Here is a 24,814-nt window from a genome sequence, read left to right as displayed (position 1 = left end):
GCCCTGTGGTTTGGGGTGACCTTTTGGCAATCTGAAAAGCTGCTATCTTTATGATATAAAACATTAAGAACAAAAACCCATAATAAAATACTAGGTGTGTTTATTGCATGCTTTCTGTGTTCTAGCTGCATTACTAAGCGCTTTATGTAAGCAATCCTTACAATGACACTGAGCCAGGTGTTCTTTTCACCTTATTCTAGCTGATGAAAAACGAGATGTAGAGATGTTTTGACTTGCCTAAGGTCAAACAGCTAGAAAGTAGTGACGCAGGACTTGAACTCAGATATGCTTGATTTCTGAGTCTACCAGCCCAATATTGTCCATTTGTCCCCATTCTGGTCAAGCCAGGCAGTGAGGCTCCAGGGAACTTGAGGTGCCTGAGGTCAGGCAAGAGCCCCATGTACTGCTGGGATGCAGGATCTCCCCTCGATGGCTGAGTGGGCAGGTGGTCCTGCAGTCAGCTGCATTCTCTCGAGTCTCATGGAAGTCTGTGCTGGCGGTAGCCCAGCTCAGGGTGTTTTAAAATAGAAGCAACGCCTGGAAAGCTGGGTTGCCCTCTGTGAGTCTGTCGTGGGGGTGGGGGTGGGCAGACAGCTGCAGCGGGAACACAGATCTGCTACCAGAGCACAGGCCGTGGAGCCGGAACGAGGGCCTGTCCACTGGGGCGGCCTCTTCCTGTCTTGTCGTTGGCAGGACAGTGTGGGGTGGTGGTTTGTGCGGAGGTTCCTGACTGCATTGTTAGGAGCCTCTTGAGGGGAAGTTGCTTTTCCTGAGCCGTGGTCCCCCTGATTGGGGGAAGGTGCCTTTTGCTCTCATCCTCGGTTGGTTCTGATTGCTCCCTCCTACAAGCTGGTGCTGGAGAAACAGCAGGGCCTAAGGGTTTCCCACAATTCTCCCTTCCTGAGGGGAATCTGGGGAGGATGAGGACGATTGCTGTGTTGGTTGGGGTCCTTGTAGGGGTCAGATGCACACACAGGTGGTAAGCGAAGAGAGTTTAATGGAGGGTGTAGGGCATCCAACAACAAGTGTGGCTCTGGGTCTGTTAACATCCCCTGGATGTGCACAGGGAGAGGATGGCTGGGGAAACCAGGCGGTCCCTGAAGTTTGGAATGGGGGTCCTGGCAGGACCTGTGGCCTTGGGAAAAGGAAAGTAGTTGCTGCCTCCCTGGGACCCAGCGGGAAGAAAGACCGCAGGACGAGTCCCCTGACCTCACAGTCTCTCCTGTACTCACATTTCCTGCCAGCACCTCCCATTGGCTGAACCCAACTATAAGCCCATCAATGGCACTCTAATGATCAGCTCTTGGGGCATGGAGCAAGATGAGAAGGGAGGAGAGTGGATCTGGAGGGGCAGACAACATTCAGCATAACTGTTAGCTCTACCACTTACTGAGCACTCGTCATGGGTCAGACACTCGTGAGTGCTCTGTCTGCTTCACCTCCTTAATCCTCACAACAGCTCCATTGGAAAGGCACTTTACCCATGAGGAAAATGAGACCCAGAGAGTATACGTGGCCGGGGCTAGAACCTCTGCGGAGCTCATAGCCTGCTCCTGTATCACTGCTCTGCTGCCAGGGCATCTAGGAAAGCGGCATGGCACGGTGGCTCCAGGTCTGTGGGTCCCAGCCAATGTTCAGGAAACTTTTCCTTCCAGCTCTTGTCCGGCTGAGTCTTGGGGACCCATGGCCACCTGCTCCCTTTGTCGCCCATTGCAGTACTTGCTGGCTGTCTTGAAGACACTAAGCTCCCCACCCAGCCTGGATCCTTCCAGTGGAGTCTGTATAGGGAAATGGGCATGTGTCAAACTGTCTTCATTGGCCAGGGCTGTAACAGCACTACAAACTAGGTAGCTGGCTTAAAGAAAAGAAAAATAAGGCCTCACAGTTCTGGAGACTGGAAGGCTGAAATCAAGGTGTCAGCAGGACCATGCTTCCCTTTAAGTGGGAGAGTCTGTTCCATGCATCTCCTCTGGCTTCTGGTGTGTGGCGGGCAATCCGTGGCGTTTCCTGGCTTGTGGCGGCCTAACTCAGTCTCTGCCTGTCACGTGGCCTTCTCTCTCTAGCTCTGGCTAGGTTCAAATTCCCCCTCCTTATAAGGAGAACAGTCCTACTGGATTAGGGCCCATCCTAATCCAGTTTGGGCAGATCTTAAAGATCCTATTTACAGATAAGTTCACATTCATAGGACTGGGGGTTATGACTTTAGCATGTCTTTTGAGGGGACAAAATTCAGTCTGTAACAGTCCAGGCAGGGGTGCTGGTGGGTGCTTGGCTCGGGGAATGAGCTCACTGTTCTCGAGGGCATTGGGGGCTGCGAGGGAGCCTGTTGGCAGTGAAGGGGCTGTATCCCCTCCTCCAGGAGCCTTCTGAACCAGAACCCCAGGGAGTGTCATGTATACTAAAGTTAGGGAGCCTCTGCCCTAGCTTGCCTTCTGGTCCCAGTAGCCAGGCCACAGATGGTCCCCGGGAAGTGGCTTGTGCCCCCACCAGGCCTTGCCTGATGACTTCAGTCAGTTATTTGAATCTGTTCTTGGAGCCAGTGTAGACCCCTCGAGAGAGCTCTTCCTTTGGACATCTCTACTGAAACAGCCTGCTAGAATCTGGCTTGTTGCAGTGACTCAGACTGGGGTCAGTTTCATACACAGTGATGGACTTTTTTTCCCCTTCCCTTAACTTTTAAAAAAATTATCAAGCTAATAAACAAGAGTATGGTATATGAATGTATCTCAGTAAAACTGCTTAATAAATAATTGTGCAAGAAAAGCCAGGGAGTGGGTATAGCTCAAGTGGTTGAGCACCTCCTTCTAATGTACGAGGTCCTGGGTTCACTACCTGGTACTTCCTAAAACAAACAAACAAATGAAAAAAAACTAGCTCTCACTGGGGAGCGGATGTGGCTCGGTGGTTGAGTGCCTTCTTGCCATGTACGAGGTCCCTGGTATCAATCCCTGGTACCTCCTAAAGGAAAAAAAAGAATAGCCAGAAATCGTAGTTATGTACTGTAGGGGAAACATAGCGAGATCGAGAGGTGAAGCATTTTCTTGTTTGTTTGATTATTGTTATTATTATTGAAATAATGAAAATGATCTAATAATGATTGAGATTGAGGTGATGCATGCTCACTATGTGATTTATACCAAATGCCATTGATTATACACTTTGGGTGAATTATATGCCTTATTAATATGTATCAATAAAATTAGTTATAAAAAAAGAAAAGAGATACACAAACTCTAAGCAATGAGGGAGAATAAAAATTCAGAATAACTGTATTCCTTCTCTAAAACCTCTTTCCCTTTTGAGAAGCAGCCCTGAGGCAGCTACAATTTTCAGGTTAACTTGCATCCTTCCACCACTTTTCAATCCATTCACAAGTACAAAAATGTGTAAAGACTTATATGTAAAAAGAGTTTTCTCCAATTGCATGGACTTACAAGTTTTCTGACTCGCTTGTTTCATTTCACTATATCATAGATGACTTTCTGTGCTTCCACATATTAAATCTACCTCATTCTTTTCAGTTACTACATGGTACTTAATAGTTTGCAAGTATCATGATTTTCATTCATTTCTCTATTGATGGACATTTAGGTTGCTTCTGGGTTTTGTTGTTACAAATAACGCTGCAGTGAATGCCCTCATATACATAACTTTGGGTGCTTGGGTACTGCTTTATGGTGGGCACCTAGTGGTGGGATTACTACTAGGACTAATGTATGACCATTTAGGCACTGCCAGTATTTGCCCTCCAAAAAGGCTGTACCAGTTGTACTCCCACTTGGGATGAATGTGGGCGACCAATTTTCCACACTCACCGACACTGGATATTATCATTTACATTTTTGCCGATCTGCTGGTCTGAACGATTCTCCCAGTCGCTATTCTAAAGTGGCTCCCTGAGGCCCTTAGAATAGGGCCTCATGTGGCCTTGGACTCCTCAGCCTGTCCAGGTGGGGGTAGGTGGGAGGTGCTAGCGGTGGTCTTTGGTCCCCTCCTGCCCCATGGTGTAGCAGCTTCCTTGTAGAGGAAATGCCTACTTCTTGGTCATATTGTAATTTGTTTTGTCCCTACTGTCAGATACTAAATTTGTACTTTTTTCCCCCTACTATAAATAATACTTTGATGCTTATTGCTCATTCACTCATTAAACAGACTTTTATACTGAATGCCTACTATATGCTGGGCCTTGCCATCTTTGTACATGTAGCTTTTTTGGTATTTTTGATAAATTTATGAATGACAAGTTCTGGGGTGCTCTGAGATCAAGGATGTGATTTGGGGTTAGGTATGTGGGAGGGATCAGTGAGCAGAGCATCTGCCAGCACCATGCAGCTGAGGAGGAGGCCCCTGTTTCCCTAGATGGAGTTTATGCAAGATGTTACCCCACGGGGTGATACAGTATCCCTCACCCTGAGCTTCCAGTGTGGGCGGGATTTTGCATTCCTCAGCTCGAGTGGAGCTTGCATAATTTGTTCAAGGCCAGCCCGAGAATGGTTGGGTAGGTGGGATGGCAGGCAGGGGTGAGGAACCAGGGACTTCTGTCTCCTAATGTGACTTGGTGATCCTTTTCAAAATCACAGAGGTTGCAGACAGATCTGTTCAGCCTGTCCCTGCCCACCCCTCTGCTTCCTCCCCACCCAAGGGAATGAAGCCCCCAGGCTCTGCCCTGAAGCTATCATCCAGGCAGAGAAGACCTTTGGTCCCAGTCTTAGTATGTGTTTTTCGTTTGTTTTCTTTATTAGAGAAGTTGTGGGTTTACAGAACAGTCATGCATAAAATACAGGATTCCCATATACCACCAACACCTAGCATTGGGGTGGGACATTTGTTAGAGTTGATGATAGTGCTTTTTTATAATTGTACAATTAAAATCCATAGTTTAACTTAGGGTTCACTGTGTAGGGCAGTTCCAAGGATTTTTTAAAAAAATTCTGTTGCCATATATGTAATCTTACCATTTCACTTTTTAAATCATATTCATACATATATTTCAGTACTGTTAATTGTATTCACAAGTTGTATTGCCATCACCAAAACATTTCCATCATTCCAAATAGGAACCGATCCCAGGCAGCCTTTTGAGTTCTGTCTGTCCAGGGCTGGTTGCCTTGCCTGGGTCAGAGTGCACCCTGCTTCATGCTTAGACTGTAGACTCTAGAGGCCGGGCTTTGAAAGCATGTGAGGTGGATGTTGTGGAGACAGCTGTGAATCTGTAACTGTACAGATGGTGTGTGACCTGGAGCAGCTCTGGATGGAAAGAGGGGCTGGGAGGGGCCTGGGCAAACGTTCAGCCTCCAAGTCAGTGCCCAGGAGGGTGCTAAGTTAGAAAACAGGATGCCAAATTCTTTTTGCTCCAGTCCTGCTTTGACAAAAATGCAGGTGGAAATTATTATTTCTGCAGTAAAATTGTTTTTGAAGTGGGTGCTGAGAAATCAGTAAAAATGGGCATTTTAGGGCTGTTTGTAGTTATAAGACAGCTGAACTGTGGCAGAGGCAGAGCTGTGTCAGGCCTTTCCTCAGTCCTGCCAGGTGAAGGCAGCAGGAGACCAAAAGCGGGTGCTGCCGTGAGACCAGGTGGGGAAGGAGGAGCAGGCTGAAGAATCGTGAAAAGCTCCACTGCATGGCATTTGGGCCCTTAGTGACGGGGGAGTCATTGCTTTGCTCTTCTCGTGGGTGTCACCTCAGCTCCAGGAGTGGATTTAACTCCATTCAGCCGGTGCTTCCTGTGCTGCTGCTTTGCTGGGCGCTGTGTGGGCAGGCTGCGTCCCTGAGGGCTCGCACAGGGAGGCAGGGAAGGGAGTGTGACATACAGATGAGAAAGCTGGCGTTCAGAATGGCTGAGATGAGGAGGCTGGCGTTTAGGAAAGTGTTTTAGGTAATTGGCAAGTTCACTGATACGCAACTAGCACCTAATAAATGAGGTGCTGTGGGAACTGGGAGCGCCTCCTTCAAGGAAGAGAACCCTCTGCTCTTCTGACTTCTGCCACCCCAACTCCCTTGTCCTTGGACAAGGATTTCCTTTGTGGGCACCTACTTCAGGCCGATGCTCACTACGGATGGGGTGTTTTTAGACAGGTGACTTTGCTTGTGATTTGGGGATAAGCAGTGAGAGTGCATTTGGGCAGCCAACTGTTTTAGCTTCCTAGGCTGCTTAAAGCAAATACCACGAAATGGTTCAGCTGAACAATGGGAATTTATTAGCTTACAGTTTTGAGGCTGAGAAAATGTCCAAATGAAGGCATCATCAATGCTTTCTTCCCACTGCTGGCATATGGTAGCATCTACTGGTCTCTTCCTTTTCTTCCTGGTTTCCTTAATCACAGTCTCTTCTTGCTTCTGTGGCTTTTTTTTCTCTTTGTATTCATTCTATTTATAAAGGACTCCAGTAATTGGATTAAGACCATCCTGGATGAGGCTGGCCACAGATTAATTTAGGTAGCCTCATCGACTGTCCCACTGTACGTAGGTTCACGTCCACAGGAATGGGTTAGATTTAAGAACATGTTTTTCTGGGGTGCACACAGCTTTAAACCACCACAGCAACATTAGGAGCAGTGCAGATGTGAAGGCTGCTTGTGTCCAGGGAGACAGGTCCTAGAATGCCATTTCTGTGGAGTCGGGACTGAGCCGGCCAGGCTTCGGGGCGCTTAGCTGACCCAGACAGACTGTTCTCCCCAGCACCGTGGACTGAGTTTGTACCCTATGGGGAGGAGTGCTCTGTCCACTGATGCCTTGCTAGTGCTGGCAGGGATGGGGAATGTTTTGGGCCCTTTGCTGAGGGGTTCCCCTGCAAGTCTCCCTGGGGCTGCATTACCTCAGCCCCCTGCCCTTCAGTCCAGGGTTGTCTCGTGCTGTCTTCTCATGGGAGGGGGCCAGGTTGGGGCACCTCTTGTGAGGCTTGGGGGGGGTGGGGTTTCAAAGACCTGGTGAGTGGTTTCCTGGTCTGTCCCTGGGGTGGGTGCCAAAGGGTTTGCCAAAGGGTTTGTTTGGGGAAGAAGGAACAAGTAGGGAAAGGGGAATCTTCAGGCTTGAAAGAGCCAGTGGTGGCAGCCCAAAATGGATCTGCCCCTGCCCCTCCTGTGGGCACTGAGCCCAGGTTGCATGGACAATAGGCTGAGCCACCCATGGGTCCAGCTTGATCATGTGCAAGAAAGAACAGCAGCAGCCCCCAAAAAAAAAACAGGACAGAGGAAACAGCGCACTGAGCTGCTCTTCCCTGCTCAGATACGAATGTGAGTTGGGACAGAATTAGCAAAACATCTGAAAAAAGTGAAATAGGATCTCACAATCTTATAGTTTAAGATTGTGAAAGTTTGTAGTTGCTTCTTTTCCAACACACTCATTGGTTCTGTGGGCTCCCTGTAGTCTCTCTGAAGCTAAGGCGTTGGTCAGCTAAGGCAGTGTCCACCTGGTCCACAGTGGTCCCCTGGTCCACCTTTACGGTGACTCACACTCTCCAGGAACATGCCATTCCTGTGTTATTTTTGTAAGTACATATACATATAACTTTACATGGGACTATGTGATTAAGTTTGATAATTCAGGCATTTTTGGATTTTAAAATTTAGTGAGGGAAGCTGACATGGCTCAACTGATAGAGAGTCTCTCTACTGTATGGAGGCTCCAGGGTTTGATCCCTAGGGCCTCCTGATCTTTGTGGTGAACTGGCCCACGTGTGGTGCTGCCACGTGCAAGGAGTGCTGTGCCACACAGGGGCGCCCCCGTGTAGGGGTGCCCCACGTGCAAGGTGTGAGCCCCACAAGGAGAGCCGCCCTGCGTGAAAAAAGCACAACCTGCCCAGGAGTGGCGCCCCACACATGGAGAGCTGATGCAGCAAGATGACGCGACAAAGAGAGACACAGATTCCCAATGCTGCCTGATAATAGAAGTGGACACAGAAGAACACACAGTGAATGGACACAGAGCAGAGAACGTGGGGGGTGGGGGAAGGGTAGAGAAATAAATAAATCTTAAAAAATGGAACCTGCCTTTTGGTTAATTGAATTTCTGGCTTATTGAGGCTAATGATTCTGGAGAGGAAAAGGTGTGGGAGATGACACTTTCTCATGATCCCCTCTTTTGGAGGGAGCACACATTGTTGACTGGGGTTTGTATTTTAATTCTGTGTACAGAGCATGTTCTAGTTTCCTGGCTGCTAAAGCAAACACCATGCCATGAGTTGGCTTAAACAATGGGAATATTTTGGCTCATGGTTTTGAGTCTCAGAGAAGTCCAAAGTCAAGTCATCATCAAGGCAGTGCTTTCTCCCTGCAGACTGTGGCGCTCTGGGGCTGGCTGCAGTGACCCCTGGTCCTTGGCCTTCCTGTGGTCCTGTGGTAATGCACATGGTGGCTCCTTCCCCTGGCTCTTCTGGGTTCTCTCTCTTTTTTTTTTTTAATTTTTTATTTATTTCTCTCCCCCCCACCAGTTGTCTGCTCTCTGTGTCGATTCGCTGTGTGTTCTTCTGTGACCTCTTCTAACCTTATCAGCGGCATTGGGGAATCTGTGTTTCTTTTTGTTGCATCATCTTGTTGTATCAGCTCTCCGCATGTGCAGCACCATTCTTACAGGCTGCACTTTCTTTCGCGCTGGGCGGCTCTCCTTACGGGGTACACTCCTTGCGCGTGGGGCTCCCCTACGTGGGGGACACCCCTGCGTGGCAGGGCACTCTTTGTGCATATCAGCGCTGCGCATGGGCCAGCTGCACACGGGCGAGGGAGGCCCGGGGTTTGAACTGCGGCCCTCCTATGTGGTAGACGGACGCCCTAACCACTGGGCCAAGTCTGCTTCCCATCTTCTGGGTTCTCTTGACTTACAGCTTCTGATTGCTCCCTCTATCTTGTCTCTCTTTGGCTTTCCCTGTAAGGGCCTCGTAATAGAATTAAAATACATCCTGATTCAGTTGGGCCACACTGTAGCTGAACTATCCTCATCAAAAGGTTCTGTTCACAATGGGTTCACACCCACAGGAATGGGCTAAGTTAAGAACATGCATACAGCTTCAAACCACCACACTGCTCCTTTCTGTAAACCAAGGAAATTTGGAAATCCACTCTGACATATAAGCCACCACCCAATATGTCAAAACAAAGCCTCCCAGGGACACAGTTTGGTCTTTCAGGCAAGAGCTATTTCAATTAACCTCCTTCCTAAGATGGTTTGTTGACTGACTTAGTGTTATGCTGCAATCTTGAGTAGTACTTTGTTCGATAGCTGGTTTTTATTTTTTAATTTTTATTTATTTGTTTATTGATAGTTTTTAAAGCATAGTCACATTGGAACTCAATACTGAATTAAACTTTTTTGTGGGATATGATTGCATTTCCCTTCTGTGTGAGGAGTTGCCTAATTATTTAGGTTTTGCTATATTTTTTGTGAGGAATATAACATCTAAAAGTAGGTTTCCTTTAAATCCAAAATTTTTTTGAAAAGCTGGACCCATTCCGGAATATGACAGGTAATCCATAAATATTGAATAAATAAAACCTGAACCTTGTGGAAAATATGTTGTTATGAAAAGCTCTGATTTCTACTCAGTGCATTTACTGTCCTAACAGCTGACAGTTTGGAAGAAGATATGCTTTATTGGCAAGAGTCCTGCAGTTCAGTCAAGTAGCTGGCTCATAGGAATGTGCCTTCGACAGTTGATTCATTCAGGAAATATTTATTGACTCCTGCTGTGTCTTGGGCCTGTGCTTGATTCTGGGGAGGCCAAGGAGAAGAGGTCTAAAGTCAGGCTGATCCATCGTCAACAGAGACTTAGGGGGAGTCTCAAACTCCGGCCACAAAAAGGAACATGAAGCAGCACAGACTTCTCTTCCTGTACCTGGGAGATAAGGCATCTGGGACTCTTAGTGCTGGGTGATTTTTATTGGTTGTTACTTATGTATAATCGATTTTATTGGTAGTTCACTAATTATACAAATGCGTTTGTTCTGGTGGTTCCCCTTTATTGTAGCAGAAGATGGCTGTGCCTCCTACATATGTTGATCTTGGGAAATCTGCCAGGGATGTCTTCACCAAGGGCTATGGTGAGTGTTGGCTGGGAATGGCATTTGAGCTCATAGACTGGGTTGGCATATTTGGTGGGATTTTACCCATAATAGTTTGGAAGACCCTGCTCAGTAACTTTCACATCAGGAAAAAAAGATGAGCCTTCTGTGGCTGGTAAAGCAATTTTGGTTGTGCACCCCCTAGGGTCAGGCTCGTGAATTGCTGAAGACAAGTGAACACCCTCATTTTCTCCTCCAAGTATGGAACAGCTCTGTGCCTGCTGCTGCAGTGAAGTGCTGCTTCTATATTTAGACCCTCCTTCAGCACATGCCCACGAGGCCTGGTGACTGTGATTTTGCTAGCTGCCAGGCACCTTCTTCTCAGACTCTGCTGGGGGTGCAGGTGGCGTTTGCGCCCTGTCTGTCTGCTGCTGTTCTGTGGCAGCTGAGCTCCACGCACAGGCAGGCAGCAGCAGAGACTGCGTGCCCTCAGCCCACATGGCTGGCACGTGCGTCCTTTTAAAAAGAAGCATTTTGAAACAGTTGTGAGGCAGAGATGCTGCTCCTGAATTCGTTATTTAACCTATTAACAGTTATCTTCTTTCTTTAGGATTTGGCTTAATAAAACTTGATTTGAAAACAAAATCTGAGAATGGACTGGTAAGTTGTCCAACTTACATGGAGCATGGGTATTAATGTAGATCCCCAAATAACTGCCATGTCCTGGGTGGCAAACCCAAACAGAAAAAACTTTTCTGATTTTGGTATTTTGTGGTTGTCACACTCATTGCATCCCCGGATGGGTGGTCCAGGGAAGGCGCACCAATAGGCCCCAATCCAATGCCTGATTAACTCAGGAAAATGTGAACAAGCCTGTTTTAGTTTTCCTATGTTTCTTATTTTAAACTCGACCTGTATTCAGTGCCGTATGATTATTTTAAAAGAACTTTAATAGTCCCTTTTAGATTGTAATTGTTGAAAGGAGGGCATTTTGGGATTGACTTGGTGCACTCTCCGCTTTAGTTCTGGGCTTTTCCCCTGTACTGGGCTGGAGGCAGAATGGAAGGTTGAGGTGTCCTCCTCTACAGACGGAAGAGCTGCAGAGGAGCCAGGAAGCTGTCTCCTGAGAAGAATTCCTTTTCCCCCATCTGTAGGTTAAATATTTCATATTTAAATTAGAGTCAGCTTTTGTGTATGTACATTCAGGGTCTAACCTCTTCCATGAAGGAAATCACAGTCCATTTAGGGGTGGAGTGATGCAAAGTGAAGTTCTGGTATGCAGGCTATGACTTTCTCTCCCCTTTAAAGGAATTTACAAGCTCAGGCTCAGCTAACACTGAGACCACCAAAGTGACGGGCAGTCTGGAAACCAAGTACAGATGGACTGAATATGGTCTGACATTTACAGAGAAATGGAACACTGACAACACATTAGGCACCGAGATTACCGTGGAGGATCAGGTAACGGCCCCCTGTGAAAACACAGTTTTATTAATTCACATCTGCTGGCCTGCCTTGTGACTAAAGCTACTGGCAAATTTCTTTTCTGTCCAGCTCACACATGGACTGAAGCTGACCTTCGATTCATCCTTCTCACCTAACACTGGGTAAGAAGCTCCTCTGTTTTCTTGGCAGGGATGCTCTGTAATGCATGCAGCGGAAGCCTTTTGTGATGCTGACTTTTGGGGTTGGGGCTAACGTCACCAAAGAGGCACCCTCTAAGACCAGGAGATTCAAGGTTTTATTTGGCTCCAGCACATGCCTACATCTGCCTACTCACTGACTGTGCTGGAATGGGCACTCTTTAATTAATCATGTATGGGATTTACTCAACAAATGTTTTTTTATTGCCTCCTGTGTTTGGCTCTGTGCCCATCTGGGGGTCTGAGAGTGGCAGGCCATGGTTGCTGTCCCCCATGGAGCTTCCTGTCTAATGGTGTTCAGTTGTGTTTTCTAATAGGATTCTGTCCTGCCTATTGTGTTCTAATGGCCTCAGCCATGGAGGCTGCAGGGTTTCTGGCCCAGTATTGCTCCATTTCTTGCGAGTGAGCCTGCTTTTTGCCAGTGGTCAAGGCTGTAAGACAGTGGGCAATGTTTGGAAGCAGGTGCTAACTGATCACTCTTGGTGGCCCCACTTTTCAGGCTTAGAGTGCCCCTCCCTCAGCTTGCTGCTCAGGGAAACTGAGACCGGGGAACTCAAAGGCCAGGTGATTCCTGAGACTTCACTTTCTGCCCCAAGCCTCTCTGGCCGCAGGGAGATGAGGCTCAATGGCTATTGCGCACATAGAGGCAGCATGGTGTGTTGACCTGCCGCAGTTCCTAGAGGCTTTTCAGAGTGTCTAGAAGGAATCATTCCCTCCCAGAACACACTGTTGTTTTTTTCTACTTGGAATGGAGTGTCTCTTAAACTTGGATAGGGTTTTGCATACTGATGATGGGATCAAGGTATGTACTGAATTTCATTATTTGCCATTCCATATTATTTCCTTCTCTCTCTCCTTTTTATTCCTTCCAACAGATGTTTATTGAGGGCCCTGTGCTGGGTGCAGTGTGACCCCAAGGGACCGGGTAGACAGGGTGCCTGCTGTACAGGGGCATGGTCTTTTTATAACTTGGTTTTGGACGATCTGAAGACCACTGGCCAGGAGCTGCATTTGCTCTTGTTCTCAACTCTGCTATAATTGCTTCTGTCTGGGGCATTGTATCTTGCTCTCATGGGCAGGTTATCCTGAGAGACCTTTTGACAGGACAAGGGACTGGAGGAAATGTGCACATGCTTGAATTTGCTACCTGGGACTTGGCCTACTGCCCTGAGATGGCAGACTTTGGAATTTTACAGGATTTCCCATTAACTTTGACAGGGGTATCCATTGGAGGAAAGTGGGTTTTTGTTATTGTTTTGTTTAACTTTTTATTTTGAAATAATTAAAATGTTGAAAAAATATTCCTAGACTTCCCTTATGTTCTCTACCCAGCTTCCCTTAATGTTAACATCTTGCATAACTATAGTATAATGATCAAACCCAGGAAATTAATGTTAGTATAGTACTATTAACTAATAACTTGTCTCCCTGATGCCTTATTTCTGGTCCATGATGCAATTCAGGATCCTTCATTACATTTATGTGTCAGGTCTCCTTTGTCTCCTCTAATCTGAGACATATCCTTGGTCTTTGTCTTTCATGACCTTGACACTTTTTTTTTTTTTGAGGTACTGGGATCTGGGGATTGAACCCAGAACCTCATATGTGGGAACCCAGCACGCAACCACTGACTAAATCAGCTTCCCTGAGTTTTTTTTTTCATTCGTTTTGCTTGTTGTTAGTGTTTGTTTTTTCAGGAGGCACTGGGAACTGAACCCAGGACCTCCCATGTGGGAGGTGGGTGCTCAACTGCTGGAGCCACATCTGCTCCCCAACCATGACACTTTTGAAGAGTAGCAGCCAGTTATTTTGCAGAAGGTCCTTCAGTTTGGATTTGTTTGGTGATTCCTCATGATTAAATTCAGGTCATGCATTTTGGCAGCCACAGAAGTGATGCTGTGTTCTTCTCAGTACAGAATATCAGGTGGTGTATGCCAGTTGGCCTCACCCATCATTGGTTAAGGTGCTCTCTGCCAGGGCTCTCCACTGCGAAGCTACTGTTTTTCTTTTTTAAGTAATAAGTTTCTTGTGGGGAGACACTTTGAGACTTTGCAAATATTTCACTTCTTATCATACTTTGGGTCACAAATATTGGCATGCATTGATGATTCTTCCTTGCAGCAGCTCTGCAAGGAATGCATTCCTTCTGCATTTATTAATTGGGGACCTACTGTGAGGAAGGGCCACCCCTTCTTCCCTTATTTATTTGATTATTTATGTCTGTATGGATTGAAGGGCATTTTATTCTATGGGCTATAATCCATTACTATCATTATTTATTTTGTCACTCAAATTGTCCCAGATATAGCTTTTGGGAGCTTCTCCAAGCTGGCATTCTGTGTGCTTTTGACAATCCCCATCATTTCCTCGCCCCCACATTATTTTAAAATTTATTATGTATTTATTTTTAATTTGGAGGTACAGAGGATTGAATCTGGGACCTTGTTACTTGGAAAGGAAGCGCTCAACCACTGATTTACAGCTGCTCTCCTCCCCACACCATTGTTCATTTTTTGAGTACTTTATTATTTCTGGTTTCAGAAGATATACCAGGCTTATCTTAGGTGTTCCCTTCCCTTGTCCTTGTAGCAGCCCTTTCTCCTACATGGTTCCTTTTATTGGGGAACAGTGTTTGGAATCCACACTTGTGGGCACTAGGAGTATACTTTGCTACTGGGTGTTTGGGGAGAGTTTTGGTGACTGTTGAGGGAGATGGCAAATGAAAGCTGACCTAACAAAGCAACTGAGGGGTGTAGCCTGGGAAAGTATCCTGGCTTGCAGAACGAGCTGACTCAGGCCACATCTAGACAAGGCTGTGGACCTTATCCGGGGCCCAGCCCCCACCCTGAGAGACTCACCACACATAGAGCCAGCTTGTTAGCCACAAATCAGAGGCATGCCTCTTGGGTGCTTGTCAAATTAGCACAACTCTTTAAATGGCTTTAAAAAAAATCCCAGTAACACCTGAAAGAGAAAAGGCACCAAATACATGTTGTGCTGCATTAAGAAGAGCAGAAACAGAAACCTGAGCTCCCACCCAGCACTGCCCCATGCTCTTTTTTTAAGATTTTATTCCCTCCTCCCCCCCCCCCCCCCCCCCCCGCCACAGTTGTCTGTTCTCTGTGTCTATTTGCTGTGTCTTCTTTGTCTGCTTCTGTTGTTGTCAGTAGCACAGGAATCTGTGTTTCTTTCTGTTGCATCATCTTGTGTCAGCTCTCCGTGTGTGCATCGCCATTCCTGGGCAAGCTGCACTTTCTTTCGCACTGGGTGGCTCTCCTTACGGGGTGCACTCCTTGTGCGTGGGGCTCCCCTATGTGGGGGACACCCCTGTGTGGCAGGGCACTCCTTGCATGCATCAGCACTGCACACGGGCCAGCTCCACATGAGTCAAGGAGGCCTGGGGTTTGAACTGTGGACCTCCCATGTAGTAGACGGATGCCCTAACCACTGGGCCAAGTCCACTTCCTGCCCCATGCTCTTGCGGACCATTGGCCCATAGCCAGAATCCAAGGAGACAGTGGTGGAGGTGCTGTGATGATTAGACCTCCTCGCCAGAATGCACAGAAGCAACTTGAACAAAATTGAGGCCTCAAGGTGCATGTTTCATTGTCACTTGGAAAGAACATTTATTCTCAACTGTGACCCCTAAAAGTCCTGTCTCATTGAGTACTTAGAAGGTTTAACCATTAATTTATTGTGTTGTAAATTTCAAACTTACAAAAGTACATAGAAAAGTGTATTAGGGAAGCGGTTGTAGCTCAACTGATAGAGCGTCCGCCTACCATATAGGAGGTCGAGAGTTCAAACAGAGGGCCTCTTGGCCCGTGTGGTGAGCTGGCCCACGTGCAGTGCTGCCACCCGTGTAGGGGAGCCCCATGCACAAGGAGTGCGCCCCGCAAGGAGAGCCACCCTGCACGAAAAAAGTGCAGCCTGCCCAGGTGTTGCGCCGCACACATGGAAAGCTGACACAGCAAGATGATGCAACAGAAAAAAGCAACAGTTTCCCAGTCCCCATGACAAGAATACAAGTGGACACAGAAGAACACACAGCAAATGGACACAAAGAGCAGACAACAGGGGGGAAGGGGAGAGAAATAAATAAAGTAAGTTTTTTTAAAAAAGAAAAGTATATTATCATGTTCTCATCACCTAGTTTTAGTAATTATCAACCTGTGACCAATTTTCTCTTATTTATAATCCATACTCTCCCCATCCCCTCCCCTGGATTGTTTTATAAAGTAGATAACAGGTATATAATTTAATCTATAAATATTTTAGTGTGTATATATCATTAATTAAGGCTCCATTTATTTATTTAAAATTCCTTTTTAAAAAAGGTATAACCAGAACATTCTCACACTGGAAAAAAATAGTTTTTTAATATTGTTAAATCATCAGTCTGTTCACATTTCCATGGTAGCATCATGAATTTTTTTTTACAATATCAAAATTTGTCCATGGGGAATGGGTGTGGCTCAAGTGGTTGAGCGCCTGCTTCCCACATAAAAGGTACCTGGTTTGGTTCCTGGTGCCTCCCAAAAAAACCAAAACCAGACAGTAAACAAAAATAACCAACTCAGGGGAGGTGATGTGGTTCAGTGGTTGAGTGCTAGCTTCTCAAATACAAGGACCTTGTTTAATCCCTGGCCACTGCTACCTCAAAAAAAAAAAAAACTTCTTGTCCTTAAAATGTGGAGACCCTTCAATAAAATATTATTTACATTTTGCAATTGATTCATTTATCGCCTAAATCCCTTCATTTTAAGATTCCCCTTGCAATTTTTTTTCACTTTATTATTATTATGTTTCAATTAGAGAAGTTATGAGTTTATAGAAGAATGGTGTGGTACTCTTGTTACAGTTGATGAAAGCACATTTTTATAATTAAACTATTAAATATAGTCCATGGTTTAACTTAGGGTTCATTGTGTTGTACAGTTCCAAGGATTAAAAAAAATTCTAGTAACATATACATAACTTGAAATTTCCCCTTTTAATCACTTTCAAATATGTAATTTGGTTATGTTAATTATTTTTACACTATGCAACCATCACCATCATCCATTACCAAAACTTTGCCATCACCCAAACAGAAACTCTGTACCAATTAAGCATGAACTCCCCATTCTTTACACCTACCCTGACCCCTGATACCTGTATTCTAGTTTTTGACTCTATGAATTTGCTTATTCTAATTATTTCCTATCAGTGAGATCATACAATATTTGTTCTTTTGTGTCTGGCTTATTTCACTCAACATGTTGTCTTCAGGTTCATCCATGTTGTTGCAAGTATCAGAACTTAATTCCTTTTTTATGACTGACTAATATTCCATTTTGTATATACCACATTTGTTTATCCATTTCATTGGCTGATGGACACTTGGGTTATTTCCATCTTTTGTCAATTGTGAATAATGCCACTATGAACATCGGTGTGCAAATATCTTTTTTTTCCTTAAATCAATTTTATTGGTAATATTAATAAAGTATACAATTCATCCAAAGTATACAATCATTGGTATTTGGTATAATCACATAGTTGTGGATTTATCACTTCAGTCATGATTAGAGCATTCTCATTATTTCAGTAATAATAATAAAAAACAGACAAAAACACAAGAAAAATTTTCACCTCTCAATCTCTCTAGGCTTCCCCTGCCGTACATAGCTACTATGTTTGGCTATTCTTATACATTTATTTATGTATTTTTAAGCAGTTTTATTGAGATATATTCACATGCTGTACAATCTATCCAAAGTGTATAATCAAATATCTTTTTGAGTCACTGCTTTCAATTCTTTTGGATATATACATAGGAGGGGAATTTTCGGTTCATATGGTAATTCTGTACTTTCTGAGGAACCACCAAACTGCTTTCCATAGCAGCTGCATCATTTTCTGTTGCCACCAGCATTGAATGAGTGTTGCTATTTCTCCACATTTTCTTCAACACTTGTATTTTCCATTTTTTATGATAGTAGCCATTGTACTGGGTATAAAATGGTATCCCATTGTGGTTTATATTTGCGTTTCCCTAATGGCTAATAATGTTGAGCATATTTTCATTTGTTTTTTGACCATTTATCTATTTTCTTTGGAGAAATGTCTATTTAAGGCTTTTGTCCAATTTTCAGTTGGATTGTTTGTCTTTTTCTTGAGTTGAAGGATTTCTTTATACATTCTAGATATTACACCCATATCAGTTATCTGGTTTCCAAATATTTTCTCCTCTTGTGTAGTTTGTGGTTTTACTTTCATGATAAAGTCCTTTAAGGCCCAAAGTTTCTAATTTTGATGAGGTCCTATTTATCTACTTTTTTCTTTTGTTTTTCATGCTTTGGGTGTAAAGTCTAAGAAACTATTATTTAACACATGTCATGAAGATGCTTCCCTACATTTTCTTTTAGGAATTTGATAGTTCTGGCTCTTGTATTTAGGTCTTTGATCCATTTTGAGTTGATTTCCATATATGGTGTGAAGAAAGGCTCCACATTGATTCTTTTGCAAATGAAGATCCAGTTTCCCCAGCACCGTTTGTTGATGACTCCTCTTTCCCAAATGAGTGGTCTTTTCCCCCTTGTAAAAAGCAGTTGACCATAAATATGAGAGTTGATTTCTGAGCTCTCAGTTTGATTCCATTAGTCTATATGTCCTTTTGCCAGTACCATGCTGGTTTTTTTTTTTAGTTATTTATTTATTTCCCCCCCTTTCCTTCCCCCCGCCCTCCTATTTTTGCTGTCTGTGTCCATTCGCTGTGTGATCTTCTGTATCTATTTCTCTTTTTGTCTTCTCTTCTCATTTTTTCTCCTCGAGGATTCACTGGGATTTGATCCTGGGGACCTCTCATGTGGAGGGAGGTTCCCTGTTAGCTGCACCACCTCAGTTCCTGGTTTCTGCTGTGCTTTACCTCGACTCTGCCCTTCGTCTGTCTTTTGTTGCATCATCATCTTGCTGCACGACTCACTTGTGCAGGCACTCTACTCATGGCATGGGCACTTGGTTCACCATGTGGGCACTGGCCCACTGTGCAGGCATGCTTTCTCTTCTTCCTTTTGACTGGGAGGCCCCAAGGATTGAGCCCGGGTCCTCCCATATGGTAGGCGGAATCTGTTGAGCCACATCTGCTTCTCCCAAGCGGTTTTGATTACTGTGTCTTTGTAATAACTGTTAAGATACAGAATTGTGAGTCCACCTTTGTCCAACTTTTTCAAGATTGCTTTGGTATTTTGGGCCCCTTACCCTTCCATATAATTTGATGTTTGACTTTTCCATTTCTGCAAAGAAGACTTTTGGAATTTTGATGGGGATTGTGTTGAATCTGTAATTTGCTTAGGGTAGAATTGACAGCTTAACAATATTTAATCTTCTAATCCATGAACACAGAATGTTCTTCTATTTATTCATGCTTTAATTTCTTTTAAAAGTTTTTTCTTTTTCTTTTGAGGTACTGGAGGGGGCAGGATTGAACCCAGGATCTTGTATGTGGGAAGCTAACCCTTAATCACTGAATCACTTCCCATTCCTGAGTTAGTGTTTTTGTTTGTTTGATTTTTTCAGGAGGCAATGGGAATTGAACCCAGGACCTCCCATGTGGGAGGTGGGTGCTCAGCTGCTTGAGCCACATCCACTTACTGTTTCTTTTAGCAATGTTTCATAGGTTTCTGTGTACAAGTCTTTTACATCCTTGGTTAGATTTATTCCTAGATATATGGTTCTTTTAGTTGCTATTGTAAATGGAATTTTTTTTCTTGATTTCTTCTTCCAATTGTTCATTGTTTATGTATAGAGACATACTAATTTTTAGGTGTTAATCTTGTATCCTGCCACTTTGCAAAATTCCTGTATTAGCTCTAGGAACTTTTTAATGGATTTTTCAGGATTTTCTATATATGACTGTATCATCTGCAAATAGGGAAGGTTTTACTTCTTCCTTTGATGCTTTTTATTTATTTTTCTTGCCTAATTGCTGTAGCTAGAACTTCTAGTACAATGTTGAATAACAGTGTTGAGAGGGGGCACCCTTATTCCTGATCTTAAAGGGAAAGCTTTCAGCCTTTTACCATTAAGTGTGATGTTAGCTGTGGGTTTTTCATATATGTGCTTTATTGTATTGAGGAAGTTTCCTTCTAGTCCTGATTTTCTAAGTGTTTTTATAAAGAAGGGTGCTGGATTTTGTCATGTCTTTTCTGCATCAGTTGAGATGATCATGTGGTTTTTTTCCTACTTTCATTCTGTTAATGTGGTGTATTACATTAATTAATTTTCTTATATTGAATCACCCTTGCATACCTGAGACAAAATCTGTTTTATCATGGTGTATCATTCTTTTAATATGCTCTTGGATTTAGTTTGCTAGTATTTTGTTGAGTATTTTTTGAATCTATATTCATTAGAGATATTGGTCTCTAATTTTCTTTTCTTGTCTGTAAAAAAATTTTTTAACAGTTTTATTGAGATATAGTCATACATACAATCCATCCATAGTGTACAATAAATGACTTTTAGTATAGTTGGTGTTATGCATTCATTCATGCTTTAATAATGAAGTGATGAACGCACACTATATGATTATACCAACAACCACGATTGTTCACATTGGATAAATTGTATGTTTTATTAATATGTATCAATAAAATTGATTTGTTTTTAAAAAACACATTAGAAGCATACAATGGCAGACTCAAAATGACAGAAGGAAGAATAAGTGATGCAGAAGTTAGAACAGCTGAAATTGAAGAGAGAGAACAGAGAGAAAAGAATGGAAAAAGATTGGGCAGGGTCTCAGGGACTTGAATGATAATACAAAGCACAACAACTTATGTGTCACAGGAGTTTCCGAAAGAGAAGAAAAGGGGGAAAGGGCAGAAAGATTATTTGAGGAATTAACAGCTGAAAATTTCCTAACTCTCATGAAGAAAAATGAATATACATGTCCAAGAAGCACAGCATACCCCAATTAGAATAAATCCAAATAGACCTACTCTAAGATACATACTATTCGGAATGTCAAATAAAGAGAAAATTCTGAGAGCTACAAGGGAGAAGCAAATCATCACATTCAAGGGATGCCCAATAAGACTCAGTGAGGATTTCTCATAAAAAATAATGGAAACTAGGCCTAGAGCTGCAGGGTGCCTATGAGTTACCTCCTGAGAGCCTCCATGTTGCTCAAATGTGGCCACTCTCTAAGCCAAACTCAGCATGTAAATGCATTACCTCCCCCCCAGTGTGGAACGTGACTCCCAGGGATGAGCCTCCCTGGCACCGAGGGATTACTGCCAAGCACCAACTGATGATGTAACTAGAAAAAGACCTGGAAGAAAAGCGTCAACTCAGACCAGCAGAATATCTCAGCCTACACGTAATATCAGGAGTTAAAAACTACTTTATGACTTTGGATAAAAGGGGGAAATAGAAAGGACAAATGACTTTATATGGCCATGAGTCTCCATAGAAGAGTCAGGAGGTCATCAGAGGGATAATGCTTATGCATGCCTCAGCAGGGTCCCAGAGACAGCCAAAGTAGATAGAAGCCCAGGTACTGGTTCTCCTGAGAGCTACAGAGACCCACAGGTTCTACGGTTATGGCAGATGGCTCTGGAGTTCAGTGCCATGTCAGTTGGCTCACCTTTGGAGTTTGTGTTCCTGAGTGTGATGGACAGAACTCAGATATGACCTTTCTATACATGCCTCTTCTGTTACTTTTACCAGACCTGTGGTTGGCACTGGGGTTGGTGTATACTCAGGAGACCTGAATCTCTGGTCCTGAGCCTCAGCAGACTAGCAACTCCTATTGTCTGGTTTATTGGACTTACCCTGGCCAGCTAACAGGGAGGTGAAGAAGATCAACCACCACAACAGGGAGCCAAGAGTGCCTACAACTGCAAGCAGGAGAATTGCATCCATTATCCATGTGGAATCTAAGCACCCTCTTGATATAGAGAGGAAGTGGACATAACCATCCCAGTGTCCACAGGATGGAGGAATAGAGTATGGATTAGAGTGGACTTCTTGATATTCTACTACGGAACTACTGTGATTAGTAATGGAAGAAATTGTAGCATTGATGTGGGAAAAGCAGCCATGGTAGCTGCTGAGGGTAGGGAGTGGGAAGAAGAGATATGATGTGGGGGCATTTTCAGGGCTTGGAGTTGTCCTGGGTGGTACTGCAGGGACAGATGCTGGACATTGTATGTCCTGCCATGGCCCACTGGGTGGCCTGGGGGAGAGTGTAAACTACAATGTAAACCACTATCCATGTAGTGCAGCAGTGCTCCAAAATGTATTCACCAAATGCAATGAATGTGCCACCATGATGAAAGAGGTTGTTGATGTGGGAGGAGTGGGGTGAGAAGGGTGGGGAGTATATGGGGACCTCACATTTTGTGAATGTAACATTTTTTTAAAAATAAAAAAACAAAAAAATTAAATAGTGCGGTTGAAGACAAAAAAAATAATGGAGGAGAAAGACAGTATGATATCATTTAGATACTGAAGGAGAAGAATGTCAACTGAGATTTCTTTATCTAGCAAACTTGTTCTTCAAATACAAAGGTGAGTTTAAAATACAAACAAACAGAAACTAAGAGAGTTCGTAAAAAAGAATCTGCCTTTGCAGGAAGTATTAAAGGGAGCTTTATAACTCAAAAAGAGGGGAGAGAGGCTTAGAGGAGAGTTTAGAAGGCAAGACTAGCAGAAAGGATAAGACAAAGAATAAAAAGACAGACGAAAATAATATATGACATACAAAAGCCAAAGAATAAAATGGTGAAAGCAAATAATGCATTTGTAGCAATGTCATTGAATGTGAATGGATTAAAGTCCCCAATCAAAAGATATAGGCTGACAGAATGGATTAAAAAAAAGCATGAGTCATCCATATGCTGCTTACAAAGAAACTCACCTTAGACCAAGAATACAAACTGGTTGAAAGTGAAAGGTTGGAAAAAGATAATCCACACAAACAGTAACCAAAAAAAGAGAAGGGGGAAACAGACTTTGGCCCAGTGGTTAGGGCGTCCGTCTACCACATGGGAGGTCCGCGGTTCAAGCCCCGGGCCTCCTTGACCCGTGTGGAGCTGGCCCATGCGCAGTGCTGATGCGCGCAAGGAGTGCTGTGCTACACAGGGGTGTCCCCCGCGTAGGGGAGCCCCACGCGCAAGGAGTGCACCCATAAGGAGAGCCGCCCAGCGCGAAGGAGGGAGCAGCCTGCCGAGGAATGGCGCCACCCACACTTCCTGTGCCGCTGACGACAACAGAAGCAGACAGAGAAACTAGACGCAGCAAAAAGACAGAAAACAGACAACCGGGGGAGGGGAGGGAAATTAAATAAATAAAAATAAATCTTTTTTTTTAAAAAAAAGAAGGGGTAAGTATACTTATATCAGACAAAACAGACCTTAAATGCAAAAAACTTATAAAACATACAGAAGGCATTATACATTAATAAAAGGGACAAACCACCAGGAAGATATAACAGTCACAAATATCTATGCACCTAACCAGGGTGCCCCAAAATACATTAGGCAAAATCTGGCAAAATTGAAGGGAGAGGGAAGCGGCTGTGGCTCAATCAGCTGGGCTCCCATCTACCATATGGGAGGCCCTGTGTTCATGTCCAGGGGTCTCCTTGTGAAGGCAGGCTCACCCATACGCTGCAGAGAGCCGCCAGCCCACAAGTGCCATGGTGTGCTGCCCAGCCCACAAGCACCAGCAGAGAGCCGACTCAGCAAGGTGATGCAACAACAAAAAAAGGGAGACCAGTAAAAACACAGAAAATCATGCAGCGACCGGGCACAGAGAGAAGACAACAAGCAAGCCGCAAGGTAGGGGGGAAATAAATAAAAATAAATACAGACACACAGAAAAACGCACAGCAAATGGACACAGAGAGCAAATAGCAAGCAAGCCACAAGGGGCAGGGGGAGTAAAAGAAAAAAATTGAAGGGAGAAAGAGACATCTGTACAATAATAGCTGCAGAATTCAACACACCACTCACATCATTGGATAGAACAACTAGACAGAAGATCAACAAGGAAATGTAGAACTTGAACAATATGATAAATGAGCTAGAACAATCAAGATTTATATAGAATGTTGCATCCCACATCAGCAGGTTGCACATTCTTCTCAAGTGCTCATGGATCTTTCTCCAAGATAGATCACATGTAGGTCACAAGGCAAGTCTCAATAAATATTAAAAGAATGAAATTATACAAAGCACCTTCTCAGATGATAATGGAATGAAACTGGAAATGAATAATGGATGGGAAAGTGCAAATTTTGTGAATGTATGGAAGCTAAACAACACACTCATAAACAATCGGGTCAAAGAAGAAATTATAGGAGAAATTAGTAAATATACTGAGAGAATGAAAATGAGAACACAACTTATCAAAACTTATGGGATAGGCAAAGGTAATACTGAGAGGAAAATTTATAGCCCTAAACACCTATATTAAAAAAGGAGCTAAAATCAAAGCTCTAACTGAACTGCAGAAACCAGATTATGAATAAGAAAGGGTTAAAGAAGAACGATGTATCCAAAAATATATCTCTTCTCCAGCCCGCCTCAATTAAAAGCAAGTGTTTATTTTGTATGAAAAAAATTATAGAATACTGATCACAGGAACAGTTTGCCAGTTGCACTGCGTAATTATTGTTCATATACTATAATGTTGTTATTTTACATTTATCTGGTCTACTCTAGCTCTTTTTTGGCTTCTATTTGCATAGAATACCTTTTTTCCAACCTTTCACTTTTAACCTGGTTGTGTCCTTATGTTTGAGTTGGGTCTCTTGTAGACAACTTATACTCAGCTCATATTATTTTTTAATCTATTCTATCAGTCTGTGTCTTTTGATTGGGGAGTTCAATTCATTAACATTCATTGTTATTACTATAAAGGCATTACTTCATTTTGTCCTTTGGGCCTCTGTTGTAATGTCATTCTATTGTCTATTTTCTTATCCTTTAGTTTATCCTTCCTAATAATCTTCATTTCTAAATTCTTCTCCACACTCTTGCTCTTGTTTTTTTTTTCCTTTCAGGCTGTAGCACCCCCTTTAGTATCTCTTGCAAATCTGGTCTTTTGGTAACATATTCTATCCGTTTTTATTTGTCTGTGAAGACTTTGAACTCACCCTCACTTTTGAAGGACAGCTTTGCCGGATAC

The 24,814-nt window shown here is 43.7% G+C and overlaps 1 protein-coding gene across 2 annotated transcripts in view; it reads left to right on the top strand.

Moving 5' to 3' along the window:
* The window catches only part of VDAC1 (voltage dependent anion channel 1), a 56,353-nt gene that overhangs the window by 13,375 nt on the left and 18,164 nt on the right, over window positions 1-24,814 (top strand). Inside the window, exons 2-5 of one of the 2 annotated variants that reach the window (XM_058278741.1) lie at window positions 9,962-10,031; window positions 10,603-10,652; window positions 11,301-11,453; window positions 11,547-11,599. In XM_058278741.1, coding sequence (XP_058134724.1) covers window positions 9,962-10,031; window positions 10,603-10,652; window positions 11,301-11,453; window positions 11,547-11,599 — 326 coding nt within the window. Of the gene's footprint in view, window positions 1-9,958; window positions 10,032-10,602; window positions 10,653-11,300; window positions 11,454-11,546; window positions 11,600-24,814 lie in introns of both variants that reach the window. The other variant, XM_058278733.1, reaches the window with a different exon arrangement.

Source organism: Dasypus novemcinctus, chromosome 2 (genome assembly GCF_030445035.2).
Source record: "Dasypus novemcinctus isolate mDasNov1 chromosome 2, mDasNov1.1.hap2, whole genome shotgun sequence".
Lineage (NCBI taxonomy): Eukaryota > Metazoa > Chordata > Mammalia > Cingulata > Dasypodidae > Dasypus > Dasypus novemcinctus.
This window is presented reverse-complemented; position numbering and strand designations above follow the sequence as displayed.